The sequence below is a fragment of the Diadema antillarum genome, unplaced genomic scaffold (assembly GCF_040938485.1).
Source record: "Diadema antillarum isolate AM-2024a unplaced genomic scaffold, OU_Dant_1.0 seq00001596_RagTag, whole genome shotgun sequence".
NCBI classification, from domain to species: domain Eukaryota; kingdom Metazoa; phylum Echinodermata; class Echinoidea; order Diadematoida; family Diadematidae; genus Diadema; species Diadema antillarum.
In genome coordinates, this window is record NW_027272312.1 from 3,262 (window position 1) to 31,103 (window position 27,842).

Consider the following 27,842-nt stretch of genomic DNA (forward strand, 5'->3'; position numbering starts at 1 on the left):
AGATTTGGACATTCAGGCAAAGACCAAGTATCATTAGATGGACAAGTGGAAAATGGGTACTTGCAGCATCTTGCATTGATATGGACTTATCTCTCCAGGCATATCTTTTAATTTTGTATACTACAGAGAAGACTACAATCATTTATTATAAAAATCTATATAGTATGATTTCATGTGTACATGAAGGACATGTAAAAACATCTTGCCTTTTGTCTTGAACATGATCTTTGTACATGTAGGTCAAAATGCTGTTTTGAAGATTCTGACACACCTGTGGTCTGTTTTACTCAACATGGTTGTAAGACACACTTAGGAGAGACTTCATTTGTAGCCTACTCTTTGTACTTGTCCGTCTAAAAAAGCAAACTCTCACATTCTTTTTCTGTTTTTTATTTTCACAGTGGACTTGGCATTGGAGGTACTTTTCCCCCTGTCTGGTGATGCTGGAGATAAGGAGAGGTTTGAAGAAGGAGCAAAGACTGCATTGGTTGTGTACAATGACAGTGAGGAGGAGAGTGAAGATGAGGAGGAAGAATGTGAGGACCCAGCAGGAGCTGGCGGCTTGGTAGCAGGAAGGAGTGAGGGTGACCACACCAGAACTGGTAGTACTGGAGTTGGTCTAGATGACTTCAGCATACCTCTGTCAAAGGTCAAGGGACTGGACATGGCCATTATCTTGGCAGACCAGTTGGATCGGAACACCTTTGCTGAGGAGTCAGTTCAGCAGATTTTGAAAGGCTTCAAGGCTTACCAGAGGAGTGGAGACAGGAGAGATTTAGAACAACTTGGAAATCTTAGTGCCATCGGAGAGATGCTGCTGGAAAAAGGAGTCGCAGAGGAAGAGAAGAAAGAGAAGGAGGCAGTTGAGGCTGCCAAGATGAAGGTGAAGCATGTCCACTCTAGACTACCGGTGTACAGTGTTACTGATGACAGACTGATTGGGGGCATGTCCAGCTGTAGTAGCTCTGAAAGTGACTCGGCCCAAGCCAGTGGTGATGAGGATGACAGGGGCAATGATAATCCAACACCTCTGAGCAAAAGCAATGGGACGTCTGTCGGAGGCAATCAGTCCTCTGAATGGTATGATCAGAAAGAAGCCCAGCATGAAGACTCAACAGCTCAACTAGGCACGAAGACTGAATGTGAGCATTGTCCCGATGACCCTGATAAAGTCTGGACTGGCAGCAGTGATGTCACTTCTCGTCAAGCCTCTTCTAGGCCAGATTCCACGGGTGGAGCCTTGTTGGCTGATTCCACAAGTTGTGAAACTTCAAAGGTTGGCTCCATCAAGGATGATGTTAGGAGTAGAGCAGCTAAAGAAAGCTCAGACTTTGGCCTGAATGAAAGTGTAAAGTTTACAGATGACAGGAGCATTACATTTACAAATAAGTATGAGGAGCAGAATTCACATACTCCAACCCAGGACATAGCATTAGAAAGCTATGTCGTGCAGGACAGTGCAATTTTGAATAAACCTGAAAGAACTATGGAGTGGCAAACTTCTGAGAGGATCCCTGCAGAACCTAAGACACAACCGAGAAAAAGTCGTTCTCTTGATGAGACTTTCACTTTTCCATCTTCTCACAGAGATCCTGTGGTGTTCCCAACAAACACCCAGTCAGCATTCATGTCACAGGGACCAGCTGTGTCACACCCAGCAAAGTTTATACCAGCATTTGGCTTTAATACTCTAGAATTCTCCAAGACAAACATCACTACAGGCTTATTGCCAAGAATTTCACCATACAGCCGGTCACAGTTTACTTTCTCACAAGTTCATGATAATCCAGCATATTCTGAGGGGATTCAGCAAACATCAATATTTCAGGATTCCTTTGGAGGTCAACATGTGAAGCCTGGCTTTCACCTCAGCTATCCCCCTTATAGTGCCCCTCCCCCAAGCTCTGTTGGAATGCCTCCACCGCCAAGTTTCACTCCCATGCCAAACATGGAAGTTCCTCCCCCGTATTTTGACCAGATTGACAGACAAGTTGTGGAACCCATCTTCACATCGACAATGGTAGAGGAAGAGATGGGAAGCCCTCAAAGATGGCCGATGATTCCTCACACTAACTTGAAAAGATCACAGCTGCCCTTACCCTCTCAAAGCCAGAAGACACCCCCTCGGCTGCCCCCAGGCAAAGTGCTCTGCCTCATGAGAGGGTGCCCTGGCAGTGGCAAATCTTTCCTGGCCAGGTGAGGTTTCAAGCAAAATATTCAATTTGACTCTAATAGATAGATTATACTCAAACAAACATAATTTCAATAGTGGAGTTTTCAATATCTTTATTATCACTCAAAACAGAAGGTTGGGGTTCAAACTGTGCGTACTGAAGGTTTACATGTGTACGCGCACTAAAGCGTGTACTCTACTTGGGCAAGGTGACATGCAATGACATAAGGAAAAGGCTTCTATTTTGGGAAATTGCATGCTTGTACTGAAAGGGTGGAAATGAGTTGCTTGCTTGGCGGAGGTCTGTGCTCTCCGAGTGCTTTTCTAGTAGTATAGAAAGTAATACTTGTGATGTTTACACTGTACAACTGTACATGTAGATATGAGATGACGAAGCTTGGACATGTCCTGGTGAGAATGTTTCAGGGATCTTCAAACACCCACAGTTCATTTTTAACTGATGGACTGACTTGAATTGTCAAAATTCCTAGATCCACTAGTGAGAATTGTCATGGGAGACCCTTGGCAACAAATTTGCTCATTTACAATTCAGTGTATTTCCACCCAAGTAGAAAGACAAAAGCATGAACTAGAACCGGAATTTGTCAACACTGACAAATTAGGTGATCCGATCTTTTCGAAAATCAATGATTTGAATCCTGATCCAAATATTCATGATCATACAGGTTTCATCTGTGTTGACGGGACATTGGCCGTGTGATGTTTGGATTCTCATTTAGAAAAGGGAGTGAGACCTGCCATCTTTGGTACCGAATTCCGTATACACTAACGGAAATACAGAATGAAGTATATTTGACCTTTGACCTCATTTTGCACACCCAAGATGGCGTCTAAGCAAAAAGTGATTATTTTATGAAATGATTCTTGTAACATGGTCTTTGCGTGTGCAAAATATGGGAAAGATAGGACATGTATTCACCAAGATACAGGATGAAACATTTATGACCTTTGACCCTAATTTACATACCCAAGATGGTGTCCGATCAAGTAGTTGTTATTTTATGAAATAATGTACGTGACATGTACTAAACATGTGCAAAATATGGGATTGATAGCCATTGTTGTTGTTTATCTATTGCACAGAAAGTAGTAGAAAGAAAGAAAAATAAAGAAAAACTATGTTATTTTATAGAAATTTGAAGGAGAAGCATAAAAAAAATCGGGAAAAGATAAAGTAAGGAAAGGGAGATTAAGATTAACTAAAGAAAAAGAAGGAAAAAAGTGTTTAAAAAAATTAAAAAAAAATATTGGCAGGGGTGAGCCTCGAACCAGGGACCTTAGGATTACGAGTCGGATGCGCTACGCAATGACCTATTTCATTCTCCATAGGCCCTGTGTATTAAGCAAAATGACGCTGCATCGAAGCCTCGTGCCATTTTCAACCAAGTTTTTCGACGTGATGCCGACATCGTATGAAAAAATTGAGGGCACATTTCCGATTGCCCAAAGTCTCAGCTACAACATACTAAAATCTGGGAGAAATTCACCGAAGCATAAGTGAGCTAGTGCTCGAAAAAGAGAGTCATGTCAATTTTGACTGCCAGAAAAACTGCTCTCCCATAGAGATAACACGTAAACTGGTCAAATTTGACAATATTACATTCAATCCATTTTTACGAGGTGATGCCGTCATCCAGTCAAAATGTTGTAATTATATTAATGAAAGATCATTTAATAAGCTACAACATACTGAAATCTGGGTGTAAATTGGCAAAGGATAAGTGAGATACGCTCGAGTGAACTTGAAATTTGATGACGTCATTTTGAAAGTTTACTTTTTTTACTTTATTAAGAAATTTGATATCTTTTGAACATTTTTCCAGCATCGTCAACCCATGGAATGACATGTACAACTCATCAGCTTTCAAAATATGTAAAGAAAATGGGGGGTCATTGTCCATCCTGGCGAGTAAATTCGGATTTAAAATTGGCGGTTTTTTGGCATTGTTGCACTGTATATCGCCATTGACGCGCGCGCGGAATTTCAACTTTGACGGGCCCGTATGACGTCATTTAGAGTCGGATTGACTTGAAACTTGGTAGAAATATTCCTTGACATTTTAGGCATCCGATCTGTGTAAAAAAAGTGGAAATTTCTATTGCATATGAGCTGTACGTGCGTATATGCGCGCGCGTGTACGCGTCCGTCCTTTTTTTTCAATTTTTCAAAAAATGCTCCAAATGGTCTGAAACGTGTGCAAAAAAAATTTGAGCTCGATTTGAGCATACAAATATTTCAACGCGCACGTACGCACACGTTTGAAGAGAAAATGTAAATTTTGAGAATATGAGTAGAATGCGCATAACTTGAAATATATGTGACGTAAATTTCATTGAAAAACTCCATTCCATTAATGAGATATGATTGAGAATGTGTTTTCATATAATGACGTCATAGTGACGTCACGGTCGACTGATCACAATGATACATTAGATTTGTCGTCTTTGGGACATGATACATATATGGTACGAGTTTGAAGTTGATACTCTGAGTACTTTCTGAGTAAGTAGATACACAACTTTTGTCCAGAAATAAAGAAGAAGAAGAAGAACCACCAACAAAGAATCAGTACAGATACAGAAAGTGATCCGAAGGATACTCGGATCACCTAATAAAGCAGTGTCCATCCTGAGGGTTGGATTGATACTAATCAAATTGTAGCTTGTGCAACAGAAATGATATTGTGTTTCTTTGTTGTTGTTTTTTCCTTCAAACTGATGTGAATTCCATCTGTCAGGAAGCTTGTTGGGAATGGTGTTATTTTGAGCACTGATGACTACTTCATGGTAAATGGGGAGTACCAGTATGACATCCAGCAGGTCGGAGAGGCACATGATTGGAACAGAGAGAGAGGTAAGTTGTCAAAGTATGGCTTAAAGGTCAGGTGTGAGCGTTGTATGGCAGTATCAATATCTCCTTCTTGTTCTTGTGTTGCAGTAGAAGCCTGGTTGATATCATGTGCTGACTATTACTAGTCACCCAGGAAGAACCAAGAGCATATGCCATGGCATATCCCACCCACTGCCTTGTGTGTGTATGGGTGAACATTTCACTGGGTGTACACCCTGGTCTTTATGAGAAGTTACATTTTTTATGTTGTAACCACCACTTGTCCAAATGACTTGAAATGTCCTGAAAGTGAAAAATATACTGTAAAGGTGAATTTTTTTTTTTGGGTATTTTTTATGCTTGGCTGAGTAAGATGAATTTCACATGTTTTACCCCACTGCTGGATAAAAACATTGAATAGTGCTGCTTATAAAAAGAAGAAGAAAAATTGAGTACTTTTAGTTTCGCACAAGTTTTTTGTGGCATGAAATGCACAAAACTTCACAACACAAAAATTCTACTTTTGCAGATAGCATATTTGTGAAACATGCTCCTTTTGTAGGAAGTTTGACCTAAAGGTAGAGTTTTTTAGCTCATATTGAACTCTGCAGAAAGTAGACTCAAATTAATCTCAAAATGTTTGAACAAATGTCAGAACACTTGTTTTACCATGGAGTAATCCAGAAAACTGCATTCTTCTTATTCCATGTACAGCCAAAGAGCATCTTGAAAAAGGGACCACACCCATCATCATTGATAACACCAACATCATGAGATGGGAGATGAAGCCCTATGTTGCCATGGTGAGTTGTCAGGCTTAGCATGTTATTTAGCTACATCTGGAATTATTCCTTTCTTGCCCTTGTGTTCATTCCTCTCTCTCCACATTACAGTCTGTCATTCCTCCTCTCCTTTTCCTCTTTTTTTTTTCTATTTTACTCTTTGTTTTTAGTTTGTGCATTATAAAGCTGATTATGTATGTGGATTTTGTTTGAGTGCAGTTATATGTGTGTGGATGTGTGTACATATAAAAGCAATAGAACATAATTCTCTACTGTAGGTGGCTAATCAAAAGGCAAAAAAAAAAAGCCCAAGTGGATTCTCACATACATCTGTAACATACAGATTGCCTATGGAACTGTGGATAGCTTTAGTGTGCGTGCTGTGCTGGCTCTGTGTAGATGTCTTACAGAGATATAATCACTTAGCTCCACAGAGGATTACCTGGCCAAACAAAGAGATGATTTCAAGTTATTTTAAAAAACTCAGGAAGTTTTCAAGCAGATCTCGTACATTTCTTGCTTCATTTTCTGACCACAAATGGTTGTCTGATTGTGTTTAAATTTCAGAGAATATCAGGTGTTGGGAAGAATTTATCTAAAAATTTACTGACAAAGGGAAACATAATTGAATAGTGGTATCAAGTATATCTTTAATCACTAACCAAACAGTATTGTGAACAGTGATCTTTAAGGATCGCATACAGTGAGACGACATTTTATGGATTGAATTAATGAAATTATAAACAACAAGTAAGTAAAATTCTCATCAAGACAAATAAGTTGTCAGAAAGTTATAATCACAAAATGTTATTATACAGAAATACATTTTAGTCAAGTGATTGTGACCTGACTGGATTTGTATTTGCTTTGTTCACATCAGAACTGAAATATTCATTGTTTGTCTTTTTATGTTGTTGTATGGAATCAATGTCCTTCCTTTCTCTGTAGTCATAGAGAAAATGAATTGTTTTGTTTGTTTGTGCTGCCTTAGGCCTTGAAGGATGAGTATCAGGTTATCTTCATGGAATCAGACTCTCCATGGAGAAACAAGGTTGGAGAGCTTGCCAAGTAAGTTACCTTCTCAGATTTTCTTTTTCCAACTTTTGTTTCTTTTCTGTCTGTCCTGAACGATTTCTTTCTTTAATATTCTATCGACAAATCTGACCAAGTTTCTATGGCCATAGATGTATATTTGTAACCAAATTATAATTTCTTCAGCATTTCCTTGCTTTCAAGTTTTACGTCCTATAATAATTATTATAAATTGAGCCCTGTAAAATATCTGATTTGGTATCAAAGATAAAACATAAACAGCAAACTATTTTACATGTTGAAGTTGTAACAGAGATATGCCATGACATGTCTTTTTTTAGCCTTACACTATATCGCTTTGTAATAGTATTACCTGTTTTAACATGAGTCATCGCTTCTGTTATACCACTGCCAAATGAAGTTTGAAGGAAATTATGGTGTACATTGGAGTCAACATTTGGTGAGGCAGGTGGTGTGTTGCAGAAGTTTCCATTCAAACTACAAAAATTGTACCTCTCCTGTTTCCAAGCAATTTACAAAAGCATTGGCACACATGAAAACCTCACTGTATAAAAATTTAGCAGGACACATCTTTCAAGAGTATTGGAAAGTGCATTTCCATGGTAACAGCCCATAATGGCACCCAAATCAGGAAAAAGCCTTGCAGACTTATATTCTTCTCCAGTTTATAAGCAATTCAGAAGAAATTTGGCACACATAGTTAATGTGATGTACAGCTGTGCAAGACTAATGTTTCAAGAGTAGTGGACAATATGTTGCCATGGTAACATCACATTAGTTACTTTTTATTATTCTTGGCAGTGTACCAGTACAGAAGTGTTATTAAAGCAGGGGTATTTATCACCTTCAATGACATTTCTTGTTTTAGTTTAGTCTGTGAGCCCTTTCTATACAAGATTGGAAATCCCCATAAACATTGTAGGAACCCAGCATGTTACCATAGTATAGTGTTAACATCTTTCTTATAATACAGGGGAAACTCGGTATAACGAACACTGCTATAACGAGATATCGGTTATAACGAGGAAATTTTCTCGGTCCCAAATTTCCTTCCACACAAGTCTATGTAAAATGCTACTCTTATAGCGAGATCGGCTATAACGAAATAACTGCTATAACGAGATAAATTTTGTGACTACCAAACAAAGAAAAACATAGAAAATCAAACCTGCTATAGCGAGGTAAAGCAAAATGCCTTCGGTAAAGCTTTACTTCGCCTGTGCTATCATCTTCCGAGATTGTAAAGCTTGATGCGCCAAAAACTGTCTTGTACACACATAATCATTTTCTTCAGTGCACTCCAGCTAGCACTGCATGTTGTACGTGTGAAGTGTGTGTGTGCACGCACACTGATACATGCAGAAAATGTGATGGGACGGCCATATGTATACATGACATCATCATGACGTTTAGCAGGTGTGAGGCAATCGGATGCTGTGATTGGCCTTCTACTTTGGGAATTCCCCGTCTTCACACACACGCAGTCATAATGTACATACAGAATGTGTCACATACACACACAGCATTGTGCAGACCATATTCAAGCTTTCCACACAACACACACCCATACGATAACCACATACCAATCCACAGACGATCTTGATACGATCGCAAGCTATATAAATTTACAAATTCAAACGTCTACAATTAATAAGAAACACATTCTTGATATTGGATTTCCTTGGCGAAAAACATCTTCTTACCCATAAAGGTGAGTAATTCCCTCGCACACAATATCAAGCTATCAGTATTGATGGAAATATGATGGGTAGTCCCACGTGTGCAAATTAATGTCTTTATTTTATGCCTTCTTTTATGCCTACTGATATAACGAGATATCGGCTATAACGAGGAAAATGACTCGGTCCCGACCATCTCGTTATATCGAGTTTCCACTGTACCTGTTTACAAACTAATCAATGAGTCGAAAGTTTGTGACAGCAGTGCCTTGTATAATGTGCATTTGTTGTAGTGACCTATCCCACTGCTTGGTATAAAGATATGAAACTTTAAAATTCCGTATTTTAGGTTTCGTATGAAAGGTTGATTTTGATGAAATTCCTGCCATGCTGTCTACATGATTTTACTCTATTCATCTCAGGAGTTTGATCATTTAAGCGTATTACTTTTAGAGAATGAAGAGAGAACGTTTTACTCACATTGCAGGAGGAATTCTCACGGTGTGCCAAGAGGAGCCATAGCAAGAATGCTGCAAAACTTTGAACACGACGTGACAGTGGAGTCTGTGATGAATGCTCCTGACAAGAAGAAGAAGGCAGAGGATGTGCATGACTTGTATGCAGAGAGAACAGACAAAGATAAAAGGAACAGCAAGAAGCCTGAGAGGGAGGGAGAGGAGACCAGTGATGGGAGAAAGGGTCGGGAGAATACTAGGGAGGGGGCTGGTACAGAGAATCAAAGTACTGGAGGAAACAAAGATGTGAGTGTGACAGAAGATGGCTCTGAGGAGAGTGCTTGGGAAACAGATGGGAAGAAAAAGGTGGAGCATACCAGAGGGCACAGGGGTAACCAGAAGAATGGTCAGAGGACTAGAGGGGGTCGGGGAGGTGAGAACCTCAGAGGTAGTCCACACCGTGGCTCACCAAAGAGACGGGGACAGAACCGCGACAGGACACATGACATGGGCAAGCAGCCAGAGAAGGTGGCTAGACTACCTGTCGAGACTAGGAGTGACAGTCCCAACAATGCCCAAAGAGTGGGGGACTCTCCGAAACGATATGGAATGAAGAGAAACAATCAAAGCAGCCCTGGACCAGAAGCTGATCGTCATCAGCAAGGGAGACAAGCCAGGGTGAGGTCTTCACCTCGTAAGGGGACAAAAGTAGGGGGTAAGAATGCAGAGCAAAGTCCAAAATTAGAGAAACGAAATGTCAGTCAAATCTCTCAAGGGGAAAGAGGTTTCCCAGCTGATAAATCAGGTCGTGAGAGAGAAGCATTAAGTCAGTTTGAGGAAGCTGTGGAGTTTCTAGCAAATACAGAGAGTATTGATGATCCCATGACCAGGCTAGTGGCAGACATTAGGGCCAATAGTATGGATGCTGGGACTGTTTCAGCCAGAGAAGCAGCTTGGACTGACGATAATCCTTGGCAGATTTTTCCTTCCCACCCTTCTCAGAAGTCTGTGCAATATTCTAAAAGATCACAAGGGCGAAGACGGGAAACGGCCATAACGAAAACAAGCAGCAATATAACTCACTCCTCTCAGCCAGCTGAGGCAAATCCACCAATGAATGTGGAGGACATAGAACAGGAGTCATGTGACAGGGTATCAGAGACTGGAAGATCCCAGCAGAATGTGAGTGAAGAAATCAAGTCAGGAAAGACAGGTGGTGTGGAGGAGAAGACTTTGCCCCTTACAGATTGGAGCGATGGTGAAATTAATGGGGACTTTTACTTAAATGAATGGGAAATCGACCATAGCAAGCCCAGACCGGCAAGAAAGGTGGATCAGAGAAACAAACAGCGAAAGACTGATTCAAACAGCGTACATCAGGATACAAGTCCAATAGAGACCACTAAGCTTGATGACATTAACCAGCCACCAGACAGGTTAGCAGAGGAGGAATTCTCCTCTGAAATAGGAACTTGTGATGCGAGTCTACAGGAAGAACGAACAGACCAGTTTGGTGCCCAGAAGGCATTGAACGATTTTCCTGCAGACTTAGGAGCTCCAAATGGTGAGTCATCAGACAAAGCAACCAGTTCTCAGGTTCACCAGTCTGCCAGGTGCACAACTCCCAGCCAGAGCAGGCCATTCAGGAGGTCCAGCAGTGGAGGGAAGTCTTCCAGGCGAATTGCAGCTGTCTTTACCTCACCTGCTGAAGTTCCTAAAGTTGACTGGTCCATTAACGACCCTTCAAAGTCCATTCCCAAGCCAACATTCCCAGTAAGCAGACAGAAATCTTTAGACCAAGAAAAAGACGTCAAAACTGCAGGTACAATGACTGACGCAAGAGACTTTGTGATTCTTCATAATATAGTCAGTGGTTCATCAAGCGTTTCTGACTTACCTACAGGTTATAGCATCAAGTCTGTCACAATAACTCCACAGGATAAACCAGACACTGAATTCTTGCTTGAAGGAAATGATGGGAGTGCCTCTGCTCCTCCATCCAGTCCAAGTTCTTCTCCTATTCCACACAGTCTGAAGCTCGACAAGAGCTGCATGACAGAAGAGATTGAGGATGTAGATACCAGCGAGGAGGATAAAGTTGCCATGATGAAAGTTTGCTTCCCAGACGCCTCTCCCAGTGACTTGGAAAGCATCCTAGACACATGTAAAGGTGATGTCCAGTGGGCCACAAATATACTCCTGGACTCATATGGGTCAGCGAATATTAGTCCAGCAATGGGAGGTCTGGTAGTAGAAGCTGCCAGCGATGTTGGCAGTGAATCTGTCTGCACAAACATACCATTAACTTCACAAGACATTTCTAGTGATCGGACAAAATGCGCTGCTCAGCATGATATTTCAGAAAATGACAAAAGGCTGGGTGAGGTAAATGAAGGAGAGGGCTCAGAGGTTGAGGAGACTGGAACTGATGAAGTGGAACAGTCTCACAAGAGTGACAGTGAGTCTCTTCCAAGCAGTGCACATGGGAGAGTGGACAATAGTGACGGCAATAGGGAAGGAGTTGAGCAAGTTACTGGAGACAATCTTGGGATTGAAACGAACAACAGATTTAGTGATGATGATCATGTGGGAGGAGGTACAGGGGACAAAGAGTGCAGCCAAAATAGGAGTGAGCATGACCTTACTGCACCAAAGATTGTAACTGTTTCAGCTGAAGAACATGCAGAGCTCACTTTGGGCAAAGAAGAACAGAGTGGTGAAGTCACAAGAACAGAAAATGCAAAGGAAAGCGAAGAGCAGAATGAGGATGATGAGGGAGAGAGTAGCTCTTCTGAAGAGTTTTCCAACAACTTTGCTACAGGTGTTACTGAAACAAGTTGTAGTAAAACTTCCACTAGATGTGACAGTGAAGTCATTTGTAGTGAAACTTCCACAAGCCATGACACTGGAACCATAAGTAGTCAAACTTCTACTAGCTGTGACAATGAAGCCATTCATAGTAAAACTCTGACTGCCTGTGATGCTGAAGTTATTTGTAGTAAAACTCCTAGTAGCTATGTCACTGAAACCATTTGTAGTAAAATTGCTAGTAACTCTGAAACCGCTGAGGATGACATGCCCAAGCTGGAGTCATCTGTTGATGCTCAGATGATGCGGAATAAATTAGCAGCTCTCAGTGACAAGAGTGGGATAGGGGGAGTGGGATATTTAGTGAAGATTGCGGACACCTGCAACCAGGCTAGCCTCGGCACAGGGAGTGTAGTTTCACAATCATCAAATGCAGCGGTTGTTTGTGAGGATGGTGTTTCAAGAAGAGATGAGAAAGAAGACAGCAATACTAGAAGAGATGAAGTAGGAACTTCTAATGAACAAACTTGCCAGGACTTGCCAGAGGGGAATGACAAGAATGAGGCACCCAAAACAACACATGAAGGGATTCCTGGAGAGATTGTGATTAGTGACAAAAGTACAGAAAGTAGCTCAACACCACCAGGAAGAGGTGAGGAAGATGCTGTACAAAATGGGGCCACCTCAGAGTCACTCACAAGGATGACAGATGCACATTTAAGCTCTTGTGTAAGACCTTTTGATGAGATAGAGAAAGTAACAAGACAAGGAGACACATTACCTGTTGTTGTTGAGAACAGAAGGGATCTTTCGGATAGTCTTTGCACGCCTGACTTTGATAGCGCTGGTGGCATCAACGCTAGTGAACTCCGAGAGGGTCAGAGTAACACCTCGGATGTGTGCAGTGGACTGTTCTCTACAGTGTCAGGCATAGAGTCCATGGTACGGGAAGTAAGTGACAGTGACATTCCATGGAAGGAGGAGTACAAATCACCAGGGGAGAAAACCCCCAAGGATGATGGGAAGGGAAAAGATACCCTCCAGGACCCCCAGGAGGAGAGTGGACGTAGTGTCTATGACTATTTTGGTGGAATGGTTCTTCAGATGGATGCAGCTTTTGCTCTTCAGCTTCAGGAGCTGTTTGGACCTGTAGGCTTCCACATGCAACCTGGTAAGTTTGCCTCATTTCCTCAGGTATGGCAAATGGAAACAACAGTTTCATTGAAAGAAAGACTGTTTTTGGTATTTCTTGATTTTATTTATCCGAACAAAATGTTGTCCTTTTTCATAAGTCATATGGCATATGAATTTTTGACATCATAAAAACGAACATTTTTAACAGAATTCAATGACAGTAAAATTACAAGGCGTCTGATCCATTTTTGGACTGTAGCTCTAACATATTAACATCAATACACTGTAGAATCATATACACAGAAAATGAGGGAACGAAAGAAAAAAAATGAAAAATAGCTAGAAAGACTGTTCATGCAGAGGAAAAAAAATGCTGTTAGATATTTTAATCAAGTGTCACCCTGAACATTTTTAAGATCGCAACTAATGATCTTCAGTTAAACAAATGTCAGAAAAACAAAACCACTTGAATTCAAACCTGTCATCTCCAACTTTCCAGGTAGTGACACTACCACCAGGCTATCTCTGGTCGCTGGCAGTTACAAGATGAACTTGGAACAAATACCCAGGCTCTGAATTCCAATATTGTTAGGTTAAATTGTCCAAGATGAGCAGGGCTTATCAAAAATTTTCTTTCGTGTAAGAAAACCAAGCTGCCTTGGACTATTAAGCATAACATTGGAATTCAGAGCCTGGGTATTTGCTCCAAGTTCATTGTGTCACTGCCAGCAACCAGGGATAGTGTGGTACGGTAAAGGCAGAGATTTTTGCAGTACATGTTTTGTGCTACTTCCAGCAAGCATGCATTCTAAAACCCACAAAAATATCTTCACAATTTTCTCTGCACATTTTGAACGGGTTGACAATTGCACAGTATGAATTCAAGAACCTGCGAATAAGTCTTTAAGCTACTCAGCACGAAAAATGAATCACATGAAAATATCAACATTTACAGTAGTAGTGTTGCTCTCCAGAAAGCAGTAGATAGATGGGTTTGAATCCTACTGGTTTCATTTTTTTTTACATGCTTGTTGCAAAATGTAAGGTCAGCAGTTGTGATCTTAAAAATATAGGGGGTGACGTATGATGATGATACGTTACAGCAATGCTTACACTGTTAACAGTGCTGGACCATCAGTTTACAGGCTTTGTATAACTTCATATGTATGTAAATGATTTTCCCTATATTCAGATTGTCAATACTTTTTAGCTGTAAGATTGCATGAAATTGTTTGACTCTTATAGATGCACTGTCAGATGATGACCTGAAAGTGAGCATAGATTACACTACAGCCAAAAAGCTGCATGCTGCCTTGTCCCAGGGCCTCAAGGAACGCTTTCAGTCTCAGGAAACACACCTTGAGGATATGCTCAAGAGAGGTGAGTAGAAAACCAACAGAAACTTTTACAAATTTTGTACCTTGGTACATGACAGCTATGAGGAACAAGTCATTATTATTATGTTTTGTGTAAATGATTCATGTCATGTTTTGCTCTGTTGTTGTATATTGTGTCTCAGTGAGTAACATTGTGGTCTGTAACATTGCATCATTTTGTCTCATGTACATTATACAAATGATGCATCCCGTAGGACAGAGTGGATCGGTCAGAATTGGATGCGCAAGTTCAACTTTGGAACTGTTTAAACCCGCAAGCGCAACGAGAGGGTTTTAGACTGTTCCAAAGTTAAAGGAAAGCATCCAATTCTCACTGATCTACAAAATAGGCCTATGCATCATCTGTTATATAAAATGGGCCCGTATATTCATGAAACACAACCATTTTCCCCATCATGCATCCAGTACACCTATACAACACTAAACAAGACTTGGGCCATGCATTCAGATTTTACCGGACACATGGCTCAGTGTAGATCAGTAAAAATTAATGCGTGACAATTGACAAATCAGATTGCAGAAATTTTAAAGCCCAGTTTATAATATGATCTGTAGGCAGTGATATGAAGGGGGAGTCATTGGTATTATTAAATATTCTGTGAGAAAACGATATTCTTTAATATAAGTTTGTACCTCAGGCATGTATTATGCAATATTGAGGAAGGAAAGTTCATCATTAACCAATCCCACTTTACTCCTGTCTACTGTGCACTCTAATCATTATCTCAATTGTCAACACACTGTGTGGCCTTTTCAGTTCCCCATACCCCTTTGGGAAATAATGAGCCAGGTTGTATCAACAAGTTTTTGGGCAGCATAAAGAAAGTCTTGTGTGTGTGTGTTTGTTTATATGTGTGTGTGTGTGCTTTGGAAAGAGAGAGAGGTAACTCTTCTATTCATTTTTATGCCTCCACCACGAAGTGGTGCCGGAGGCATTATGTTTTCGGGTTGTCCGTTCGTCCGTCCGTCCGTCCTTCCTTCCGTCCGTCCGTCCGTCCGTCCGTCTTTCCGTCCGTCCGTCCTTCCGTCCGTAATGAATTTTGTGGACAGCGTAACTAAAAAACCTTTTGAGGTATCCTAATGAAACTTAGCATGTGTGTGTATTAGGGGGTGAAGTTGTGCCTATCAACTTTTGGGTGCACATGCTCAAGGTCAAAGGTCAAAAGGTCAAGGTCAAATACATAAAATTTCACTATTTCCACCATATCTATGCAATGCCTAAAGATATTTTCTTGAAACTTAGTGTATACATGTATTACCCAATTAAAATTCTCTGGTGAAAGTTTGGGGTCATGAGGTCAAAGGTCAAAGGTCAAAAGGTCAAGAAATATTAAAACTTCACTTTTTTCTCTGTATCTTGGAAATTGTTCAATGTATCTTCATGGAACATAGTATATATACATTTACTGACTGGCAGTGATTATCTAGAGAATTTAGGGTTCCTGGGTCAAAGGTCAGGAGTCAAAGGTCAAGGGCAACACTTCAAAATTTTACTATTTCCCTCATTTATGCAATGCCAGCAGGATTATTATTTTTTACACTTGTTGTATGCATGTATAACCTAATAGAGATTCTCTGGATGCTTTCTTTTTTCTTCTTTTTTTTTGTTAGCCTCAAAGGTCAAAAGGTCAAAGATCAAGGGAAAGTGCTGAACTAACTTTTTCCTCCATATCTCAGAAGTGGCTCAAGTTATCTTGAAACTTACTACATATTTATGCATGTTGTGCCTGACAGTGATTATCCTATGAATTTTAGGGTCAAAGGCCAGATGAAAATGGTAACAATGAACTTTTCAATACAGAAATTGCACTTTTTCTCCATACCTTGAAAATTACTCAATGCATAAACTTATGAATGGGTCAAAGTCAAGTTAAAGTCCTTAAATCCCCAAATACATGCTCTCCTATTCATCCAATTAAACCTAGGTCAAGGAAGATGAACATTCAACACATTTGTGACAACTTGTCATTTTAATATTTTGCCAATTTTGTGAAAATGTCATCACACATTGTCTACATGTACTATAGACCTATTGGGAGAATCATGCATTATGGCGGAGGCATACCAGTCGCCTTAGCGACATTTCTAGTTATTTTATGAATCTTCTTGACAAAGAAAAGCTGTTGTACATTTTCATTATTACTGGCACCTTTTTGTCGCCTGAAATCTTTTATATACTATGAAAGCGGAGCAAAATATTTTGGCATAATCTGGGTTTTTCTGTCCCTTTGACACTCAAGTGAGAGGCCAAATACCCTGTTTAGGCAGTAAGTGTGATCCTTCCTTGAATGATTCAAAAACTATGGGTCTTCCCAATATAATGTGCTCTGCTGGGGTCAAAAAATAGTGATAATGGCTCAGTGATAGACAGAGTGGCACTTTCAGCATTATCGGCACAATCCAAAGAAAGCATCATTAAAGTCAGAAAAAGGGGCACATTTTTTCGTGTTGAGAATTGGCTGGTTTAGCTGCCCTTGCTTTATAAGGAAGGGTTTATTTTTCTGTAAGACCATGAAATCAGCTTTCTACTTGTTCTAATGCTGTTCCCTGAATAGCTGTATTTAACATGATATTCTTTGACAGATTTGTCTAAATGTTTTCCCTTACTATATTAGCCTGTTGAGGACAGACTGATTTTGCTACAACACGCATTTTCTGTAGACCCCTGCCTGAGTATTTTGCTCGGGACTCGTCCTCAATGGGATAACAAATTATTTGGAAAACATAAAATTTAAAAAGATCTTCTTTGCGGTACAAGAACTAGTAGTTCAAACATGTCACAAGGAGACAGTATTTTATAATACCGGTATTGTACAAACCTATAATGTCTCCTCTTGAAAAAGAACACCCTTCTACTTTCCACTGTGACCGCAAACAATGATAAGTTAAGTCTCTTCCACGACACTGTTTATGTGATATTCATACTGGAACAATACTCTTCACTCTGTATGTCAATATTTGAGTTATGGAGACAAAATGGTTTCTACACTTGTCTGGCCTTGTTTGTGTAGGAGGATTTCGGTCACTCAGTACTAATCTTGTGAAGTTGCCAGGAAACCCACAGGAAACTCCACATTTGGCTCCACACGAGAGTGACGCGTCAAAAAACTGTCAGCCTACACACAATAATACACAAGAACGATGAGTCAGTGCAATAAGCTACCTCTGTAGTATCTGACACTGACTACTGTTTTGTATGTATAGAGTGACGACGTAGTATTTGTATTTTGTAAAGTGTATACTTCAAGGAGAGAAGTTCTGTAGCAAAATTTCACAAATAGATGATAAGTGGCATCCTTTAAAGGAACCTAGGAAGAAATATACATTGTAGATGGGTGGTGTTTGTCTTAAATTTAGTAGCAGCAGAGATGAAAACTTGTGGGTGTCCATCTACACACTGTGGTACAGTATGGGATCTAACCTTGAATGAATTGACAGTGGAATGTTTTGATTTCACAACTTCCCAAAGAGATAGGATGTGGATAAAGTAACGTTGGACATACATGCATTGTCTGTTTGGAATAGAGTACAGCCTCTTCATGGTGTGTTGATAGTGGAGAACCAGAATTAAAGTGTGGTGGCTTGTTTGATGACAACAGTCCAGTTTTTGCTTTTTCTGCTTCAATCATTCTTTTTGGAACGACCTTTGAGTTCTGAGCTGAATGACAAACCACAAACTTGTCCAGTCAATAAGGGTCAAAGTTGAAAGTTCAGCAAACTTCCATGATGAGTCGCATGCAAATCTTAGAAGCTCAGATGGCTTACCTCTGCCACTGTTTTCCAGACGAGGAACTCGCTCGTCGACTGCAGCAGGAAGAGAATCTGAAGAAGTTGGTAAAGTCTCACAAGAACAAGACGGGCAAGGCCGGTGCCCCCTGGTCACCCAAGACCAGGAAGAAGAAGGAGGTAGCTGGGATCGGGGGAGTGACCGGTAGGGGAATGGGTCAGATGGGAGAGGGGGAGCTGACAGGACGGATACAGCCACCACCTGTTCAGAGAACAGTGGTACCAGAGCTAGCTAAGATCATGGCAGAGGAGGAGGAGAAAGAGCGAGCTGAGAAACAAGAGGTAAGCTGAGACTCCATGGTATGCTGTGGTAGAGTGGAAGTGGCTTTAGAGAGCTTGAAGATAGATCCCAATGCCGACATTCATGAAAAGGTTGTTTAGCCCACAATATCTCCCTTGATGATAAGGTGACAACACTGAATTTGGTGTGATCAGTTGCAGTGCCCTCTACATGAGCAAAGTTGATACTAGAGAAACTGCTTGGTGATTAAGAAATGTTCTTTATCATTTTATTGTTATTGCTACTATTGTTGTCATTTTGTCAGTATCAATGGTAGTAGTAGCAGTAGTAGTAGAGTGCTCACCTGGTAAGCAGTAATCTCTTTTATTTCAGGAACTCTGCTTTTAAAAAGTTTAACAAAATTTAAAGTCAGTGAAACTAACTTTGTGTGCTTTATGTATTGTCACCACTTAATTGGTACCACAAACTGCTTTATCAGGACATATTTTGACTGCACAGCTCCATTATTCATCATTAAAATGTTAAAACGATTACTGTTAAATCCTGTGAAATAATAAGTGCAGATGATATAATTTTCTTACTTCAAGGAGTGTCTTTATAGCCAATCTTGGGTAGATTCTGCTGGTTGTAAAGTCTATTACATTTCATGCTTAGGAGTAGTAGGACCTTTTGACAGTAGTCATATCCAGCCTCTGCTGTCACTTTAGAGCAAGTGTGGAGAGTCGTTTTGTCCACGTGCGATCTGTACTAGTTCTCTTTGTGTATCCCCTGTACATGATGTATGTGTATGTGTGTGTATGTGTATGTGTTTGTGTGTGTATGTGTATGTGTATGTGTATGTGTATGTGTGTGTATGTGTATGTGTATGTGTATGTGTACAATGTATGTGGATATGACAGACAGAGACAAAAAAAGGGAATATCTTAAAATTACCAGGTATCTTAATATACATGTTCAAATTAGTAGTGTTGATGGTGCAGTATTGGTGGAGATGAGAATTGGGCTTTTAACTTTTTGTGAGATACCAAGAACACACTTATAGTACAGACCATATTATTCTAAGAGGAATGCAAAGTTTTTATGATGAAAATCGGTTTTGAAATAGCTGAAACATCCAAAAACAAAGTAAAACAAAGCGATCATAATAAAAGGTGGGTCCCTCCTTTTATTAGAATCGCTCTGGTTTGGATATCTTAGCCATTTCAAAACCAATTTTCTCCAGATAAATTTTGAATTCTTCATGGAATTACATGCCCTTTCATATCCCATAAGAAGTTTCTCATTATCTCACCAAAAATGTTAGAAACCTGAAGTTAAGGCATCAATAAAAACTATACAATCCCTTTAATGTAAAAGTGGATATTTTTCCATGAGTGTTTTCGCGCTAGCCAGGTAAAATAAACTTCATGTGTTTTCAAAATCCTGCGGAATCAACATATTTGTTAGTGTTACATACAGCAAGCAAGATATTTTTTGTGCTTTCATTTCATGCTAGTTTCTGGTTGAACGAAATGCCCAAACATTTCCACTTTTGCAGTACTTAGTAAAAGGGTTGTAGGCATTGTGGCTCAATATGAACTGTAAAATCTGAAAATGGTGAATTCGTGAATCAAATGAACAAAGGTTTAATCCAGTGATGAATTTTGTTGAAATTATAAAACTGCCTATGTTTTCTATCACAGTTTTGTTTCTGCGTGTTATAGCACATTTCTACTTGTTATTGTGGATGTCAGTGTGTGAATGTAACTAAAAGCAGAGGTTTGTTTGTATGGAAATTTGATCCTTGATGATGCAAAATGCAAAGGAAGTATATTTTGATCTCTCTAAATATTGTCTTGTATTCTTGAAGGTTTGGAGTAATGGTAATCAGGAGAGGGGAAGCAGTATCGCCACCAAGCTAAAGAGAGAACAACTCTACGAGGCTTACCCTGATGTTGACAAGAGTGTTCTTGAAGAGATCTTTAAAGCTAATAGGTGAGTGGTTAAAGTCCTTTGATAATAGCAGCAATCACTCACATAGGGGATTTATCACCATATGGTCTCAGTCACATGGGTGTGATATCATGCAAGTTTATTGGCTTTTGGTAATTCCGCAAACATAAATTGTTGTGGTGAATTCAGATACACAAATTCATCTTTCACAAAAAACAAACAAACAAAAATGAAACAAAAACCTAGTGTTGATGCTTCAAAATAGTTCTAAAATGTGAGTTAAGCTGTTGAGGACAAACCGTACATACTCGAGCAGGATTCGAACCTACGACTTCCTGATTACCGAGGTCGGTGATCAGGAGGTCGTAGGTTCGAATCCTGCTCGAGTATGTACGCCCATGATTTTTTATCATGGCTACTACTAAAACACTGATCAATTCAGTGCTTATTTACGTCGATGTAGGGCAATTTGTTAATCAGTTGCAATGAAAACATCTCGACAGAAGAATTTGTTGAATTTGAGTATAACATATAGTTTCACACAGTTTTTATATTCACAAATTTCACGAGTCGGGTGCTTATCACAAATTTCACAACACACGAAAATATCACATCTGATCCCTACATGAATGCAAAGTGCACATATACATTTCTCCACGATCTCAAATTTAAGCACTGTTGTCCCAATTCGTGAAAAATTAGACATGCTAAATATCCAATAGCTGTTCCATTCTCATTGCTGAAACAATTAGGAGATATCATGATCTACAAGTATATCAGTTGTTGGCTATAAAGACACTCATCTTACTAGCAAAACTTGATTGGAATTGTTTGGTACGAAACAGCAGTGAGGACTTCTACCTTCAATGCACTTAGTGTATGATTTTCATTTGTAACTGCTGAAGGGAATTTAAGTCAATATAAATGATTCCCATGAGTACTGGTTTTGATAAATTAAAAATTGGTGTCTACAATGAAGTTAATTGTCCATTCAAATGCTACATAATTAATTCCCATGTGTATAATTATGCAGGGTTTTTTTTTTCTTTGAATTTACTGCTACTGCCTACAATGTACAATGTATGTATTAAAGAGATATGAGTGAAATTAAGAGCTGACTTGAGATCACCGTGATGTATTGCCATGCTTCAGATCTTTGAGCTAACCAATCCTTCACAGTAAAGCCTATTTGTTTAAATGTCACCATTTGACTTTACTTTGTCGATGCGATTTCAAACTATCCAAACTTACCAAGCAAACCTACATCATATATCCATACTTCCCTTTTTGTTTTCCCCCCATCTCCTGATTGCAGCTATGACTTACGACACACAAAATGGGAAGTGAATGCAGTTTATCGGGAACCAGCAGAACCAGTCAAGAATGTCTACAGTCCGGGGGCTCTGGAACGGATGCAAAGAAGACGACAGAATTCTCCTGCCAGGCAGAAGGTAACATCACTACTCAGTTTTGACCAATAAGCAAGAAACATTACCCGTTGAGGATGGAATGATTTTGCTACAATGCACATTTCCCATGCACTGGCCCGAGTACACTTAAGACTTGTCCTCAACGGATTAATTGATATTTTGTTGTTGATGTTCTTGTTGATGATGTTGCTGTTCCTTACAGCAGGCAGGCCTAGGGTATAAAACACGCTGTATTTTGCTTGGCAGTGCAGGTTATTGTCTTCCTTGGAATTGTTCTTGGGGTCATTGACATGCATAGTGTGGATGTGTACTAGTTTGACAAGGAACTTTGCTTTGATAAGTGAGAAGTATTATACAACACCTGATTAGAATGTAGCTATCTGATTAGCCGATTGCCCATCAAGAGACATTAGTTAAAAGTTCCATCGCACACTGTGGCTGTCAGCCGTGCAATTTTGTTTGAGCAAAAATGGTTAGCACATGGCTGATATCACCCATTTCTATTGACTCCCATGTTAAACTCACGATTGATCCCCAAGTTTTTGTTCCATCACACGGCTCTGATGTCACAATAAACAAAACATTTGTCGTGCGCACTCAACAATTAACAAGCACGCTTACAAGCGCAATATTTTTGTCACTCATTGGGGTTTGGATCACACAGGTCACATGGTCATTGAGGGTGTAGGAAATTTCTTCCTGATTTTAACTCTTGCTACTGCTCTAGTGCTTCTTTGCCAGACATGGTAAATTGAGTGTGCTTTGTGACATATCTCAGTCTGAGAGTAATGCTATGTTTATTTATTGAAAAATAGTTTAAAGATGATGTATCAGGAAAAATCATGAATCAATTGTGCAAGTTATCATGGCTAGACCATGTTATTTGAAGAGAAATGTGTTGTCTAGTATAAAATTTGTCAGAGCTGCTAGAAATATGAAGTCATGTTCCTTTCTGATTTCAATTTTATGAGAATTGAATTATGGTGTTTGTTAGTAGAGCTTAAAAGTGATCTAAAATGAGAGGGATGTTAGACCTTTTGACATCTCACTCTGAAGTTAAGAGATGAATAGGCAGACAATGCCTCTAATATCTTCCTCTGAGCCATGAAATATGCAAATTGTAATCCTGATATCAATGTCAAAAAAATATATATTTTGCATAAAATGCAGCAGTGCTTTACTCATCCATCACCAATTCGCAAAACTTTATATACAAATTTGTGAATGAAAAGTGACAAAAAGAGACCCTGATATGCTGTGTTTTACAAAAACTTTATGAATGCTCATTTTTTTTTTTTATTGAAAAAAATGAACTAACAGAGTTACATAGCAATTTAAATGATTGGAATACTGTTGTAAAAACTAGCAGATTTGTTTCAACAAATCTTTGCATCCTGATATATATCCTAACAAGAGAGGAAAACTGACATTTTTTTGTTTGCCAGGTTGATGGAGATGACAGTTCTGATGGTCAGTTCCAGTCCAGAGAGCAGCCAGACTATGATGATTACCGAGCAGAGGCTTCCCTTCACTACAGGCAGAGAAATGAGTGTTTTAAGAAAGCTGCTAAGGCTTACCACTCCGGACAGAAAGAACTCGCCCTTCACTACTCAACCCAGGTTTGTCAATTCAATTCAATTCAATTCAATTCAATTCAATTCGTTTATTCATCTCAATCATCATAAAACAAATACATTGTGAGATCAACATAGCAAACAAAAAAAGAAGTATTGATGAGGAGAACGGGGACTACAAAAAGCGATTGCTTGAAAAGGCGTAAAGCCCCCAGATTACAATGATAAATAGAATGCATGTACATGTACATGACGAAGTGAACATAATTTTTAAATGAAGTAAAATAATAAACTGTTTGAAATTGTACATAAAACACAGAAGATACTATACATTGAAATGGAAAAAAAAATAAGTAAGGAGGTCTTAGCCCCGTGAAGTTCGACGCCTCCTCCCCCCCCCCCCCCCCATAAATACAGTCACATACATGATGCATATATATTCCTCTTGGTAATAAAATTCATGAGTATATATTATAACTATTGTTATATTGTCTTACTGTAAAAGTGGATATTTTTCGTGTGACTAATTTTTCACACTCAGCTGGGTTAAAAGAGTTTCATGTATTTTTAATTCTGTGGAATTAATAAGACATTAACTTCTGGAACATAAGGTAAGCAAAGATATCTGTGTGCTTTTATTTTTGTGCTAGCTTCTGCTTTTACTTTTACAGTATCATATCTCCTAACTTACTGTGTTTTTTAGATATCTATCGTGGGCAGCCTGTGCCTTTCACACGCACCCAAATTAATGCTTTTTGAGACTGATGTTTAGCAACGCAATGCCACAACCAGTAATTTGTGTTTGTGGACGCCAAAAATAGTTTATTGTTGGATCTGCATGGTTCTGCAAAAATTGATCCCACTTAATTTTTTTTTTTTTTGGATTTATTTATTTTTCCTTTTAAAACAAAGTGATATTTTGCCCTGAGCTGTGTCTGCTAGACTTGGATGTTTTACTCCCTCAATGCAACTCACCACAGTTTGCTGGTAGTCTCATTCTGGTCACTGCTGATTTTTTTCCTTTTTTTAACATCGCGATAATTTGTTCTGCGCAGCATGTTTGAATGGTGGCAAACTCGAGTATTGCATTGCAAAGCAAAAAACATAAAATCCTGTGTGTAAATGCTGCTATTGGACATGTTTACAAGAGAGGGAAGTGTGTGGGGGTGTGAAGAGAGAGGAGAGAGGAGAGAGAGAAGGGAGAAGAGGAAGAAGAAAAAGAGGATAAAGAGGTGGAGGAGGAAGTGAGTTTAGTGTGTTCCTTTGTTTGTCCTTGGAATGAATGACTACCATGTGATGGTTCTTTCCTCTCTTTGATTCAGGGTCGTCTGCACTCCATGCAGCTGAAGGAAGCCAACGTGAGAGCCGCAGCGCTCATCGTCCAACAAAGGTCAGGGTCACAGACTGACTCATATCAGTGGCTACCTCAAACATAACAAATCTTTGCAACTGATTGACAAATTGCCCTACGTCGACGTAGGGCAATTTGTCAATCAGTTGCAATAAAAACATCTCGACGGAAGAATTTCATAAATTTGAATTATTACGCTGTATCCGCTGCATGCTATAAGAATTAGAACCAACACTTGCTGTCAGGTGGAAGATCGGTGGTCTTGTGGAGATGACGCCTGTCTGGAGATCAGGGGGGTGTTTCATCAACGTTTGTCAGCGCTGACAACTTGAATCACCATAGTAACAGTCAGTGACCAGAGCATCTCAGCCAATCAAAACCAAGGATTTTGCTGAAATTGTCAGCGCTGACAGTTGTCAGCGCTGACAAACGTTGATGAAACACCCCCCAGGAGGTTGTAGGTTCGAATCCTGCTGGAGGATGTACGCACATGATTTTTTTAATCATGGCTGCTACTAAAACACTGATTAATTAAGTGCTTATTTACGTCGATGTAGGGCAATTTGTCAATCACTTGCAATGAAAAACATCTTGACGGAAGAATTTCATGAATTCGAATACAAATCTTTGTTGGAGAAACTGTGTTTAACATTGAACACTGTATGACAAAGAAACACTTTACAACAAAAAGTTTTGGAGTATACCGGACTGTTAAGTGCATATGCTACAAGTACAGTGTTGTACTGGTACCACTTTTTAAACTTCATCACTTCCTTCACCCTACCCCTACCCCATCTTTCTAAGTCTATCACACTTTTGAATATTCACCTTCTCTGACAAAGGTATTCACCTAACAGATGATACACAAAGCAGAAATAATGAAAGTGGAAAAGAATGATGAAGCAGAAGGGTGTACTGTTCCCATAAGTTGGTCACATACCTAATCAACTATAAATAGTGTACCATGAAAGTGAACACATTTATATCAACACACAGATGAAATATGAATGGGATATGATTAGCTTTGTGCACATTGAAACAGTATTCACTCATGTAAAAAAAAATATAAAAAATGCAGTGAGTAACCAATTACGTCATTGTTAAGTTTGCATTGAGCTTTCATTGCCATGATTACTTCATATCCTGACTGTGAGGGTGAAAAGTTTCCCCATCTCAGAGGCCTAACTCCATGTGTTTGTTTTTTTTCCCACCATGTCTTTAGGAGGCAAGAGACCGGGGAGGACAAACTGGACCTTCACAATCTCCATCTGGAGGAGGCACTACAGGTTCTCCAGGAAGTCTTGATGGAGAAGGAGCAGCAATGGGGTCGGAGACGGGTGGACCATGGTTCCCCCTCCCAGAACAGGTACCTGGAGGTGGTGACAGGGAGGGGTAAACACAGCCATGGCGGGATGGCCAAACTCAGACCAGCTGTGGAGACATTTCTGCAGCAGAGAGGCTATAGGTAAGTTCTTTTCAACCAGTGACCCCTGACCCTCTGACCCCTGACCCTTGGGTTAAGGGGCAGACTTAAATCTAAGGGTAATCAAGAGTCAGTCATCCGACATGAAAATATGCAATCTGACTCACATTGGCCCACTGAACAGAGTTGCATGGAGAGTGGATGTTAGACATTCCAGCCACCTGCTGCCTACGCCAGTCACATTGAGAGGGCTAATGGATAGATGTATAAAGTACAAACTGTAACATAATATGTCCGGGTCTGAGGCAATTACCCCCTGGGCAATTACCCTGGACCCTTCCCCTGGCCCTAATCCTAATCCTAATCCTGAACCTAATCCTAACCCTAACCCAAACTCGTAACCCTAAACCTTACCCTAACCGTAATCTTTACTCGTACCTTACCACTAACCAGTATTTAGCTGGGGGGTAATTGCCCTCTTGGGGTACTGAAAAACGAGGAATGTCCATGTGCATTTTAATTTCACGAATTTCGCGAGCGCCAAGATTCGCAAAATTAAAATGTATCATCTCATCTACACTATATGCATTGAATGCCAGTGGCAATTCGCGAAAATTTCATGCTGAAAAAATGGCTGTTGGCTCCAATTCGTGAAAATTTCATGCCGCAAATATATCGTGTTTTACAGTAATTGCCCGGATACGCTTCTGGTTGTATACTGATTACGTTTAAGGACACATCAGCGAATAAAACTTTTACCTTGGAAAAGCATTCCACCCAGACTAAATATGCTCCTTAGAGTGCTAGAAATATACTCCAGGCTTGTAGTGGATGCCTTCAGTTGCTCCATTGCAAGATAGAATGGAAGCTAGATCAGTTTTGTACACTTGCAAAGAATGGCAACTGTTTACACTGCAATATTTTTGTCCTCTATCATTGTTTACATTTTTCTTGTTTTCCTTCCCTCTGTGTTGATAGGTTCAGTGTAACCAACGCTGGATGCTTCCGAGTCTTCCTACAGTGACAAGCCTCCAGTGGAAGAGACCACTGATGATGTGGCATGAAGGGATAATGCTGCTAGTTTGGGAATCTAGACTCTTTAGTGTAGCTCATCCACAGGCACCACGGGGCTTCCTGCATCTTGTCGTGAAAATGGAGGACGTGCTTGTGCATTTCTGGCAACTTGCCTGCGATGATTTGGCAATGAATGGGTTGCTGTAAAGTGATGGATACATTGTTACAGAGATCTAAGATGGAACCAAAGAGAACTGGTCAACAAGAGGCAAGAAGCAACATTCTGAATGATACAACTGACAATGTTGCTAAAGTTGTCAGTAAAAGGTCACAGATGTTGGCCTGTTACACTGGTGGAATCTTGTATGAACTCCCTCGCAGTTTGCCTCCAAGAGATACTAAGATCAAGGGAAAAATAAGTTTATATCAAGGAACTCAGGAACACATCGTCCAAACATTGCAGCTTGTTGTAGTGTATGATGTGAGGTAAATTCAGTCAATGGTAAATCAATACTATGCTGCACTGATCTCAAAAGAATCCTTTGAATATTTGTTACTCTGTTGTTAGGAGGGTGGCTCAGTCAGTTAAAACTTATTTGCACAGTACCTCTGAATATACACATCCCTCATAACATTATGTAGCTGTGTATGCATTTCTTTTTAGCTGAGAAATTTGGGGACAAATGAAAATGTGAACAGGGCAAACTGGTTAGGAGAGCTGTAATGATAATGCACTGAAAATCTAGACTTCATGAAGCT

At 39.8% G+C, this 27,842-nt stretch overlaps 2 protein-coding genes across 2 annotated transcripts; both read left to right on the forward strand.

The window, feature by feature from the left end:
* Nucleotides 1-362: 362 nt before the first annotated feature.
* LOC139710970 (uncharacterized) lies at nucleotides 363-6,878 on the forward strand (the record flags this gene model as incomplete). The annotated part of the gene is made up of 4 exons (XM_071622887.1): nucleotides 363-2,196; nucleotides 4,933-5,048; nucleotides 5,739-5,827; nucleotides 6,798-6,878. Coding segments are annotated over 4 exons (2,120 nt in total), but the record flags the coding sequence as incomplete, so codon positions are not given.
* A 2,187-nt stretch (nucleotides 6,879-9,065) lies between these two features.
* Nucleotides 9,066-27,093, forward strand: LOC139710974 (uncharacterized). The gene is made up of 9 exons (XM_071622889.1): nucleotides 9,066-12,972; nucleotides 14,181-14,315; nucleotides 18,117-18,400; nucleotides 20,209-20,333; nucleotides 21,607-21,742; nucleotides 23,167-23,340; nucleotides 24,618-24,685; nucleotides 25,869-26,111; nucleotides 27,048-27,093. The coding sequence occupies exons 1-9, from the start codon at nucleotides 9,066-9,068 to the stop codon at nucleotides 27,091-27,093; spliced, it is 5,118 nt and encodes a 1,705-aa protein (XP_071478990.1).
* Nucleotides 27,094-27,842: the final 749 nt, after the last annotated feature.

Excerpts from the sequence above, each read along its gene's own strand:
- LOC139710974 (XM_071622889.1), top strand. The coding sequence starts at position 9,066 with ATGCTGCAAAACTTTGAACACGACGTGACAGTGGAGTCTGTGATGAAT. Across the intron at positions 18,401-20,208 it reads AGCGAGCTGAGAAACAAGAG|GTTTGGAGTAATGGTAATCA; the intron begins GTAAGCTGAGAC and ends GTATTCTTGAAG. Across the intron at positions 24,686-25,868 it reads GCGCTCATCGTCCAACAAAG|GAGGCAAGAGACCGGGGAGG; the intron begins GTCAGGGTCACA and ends CCATGTCTTTAG.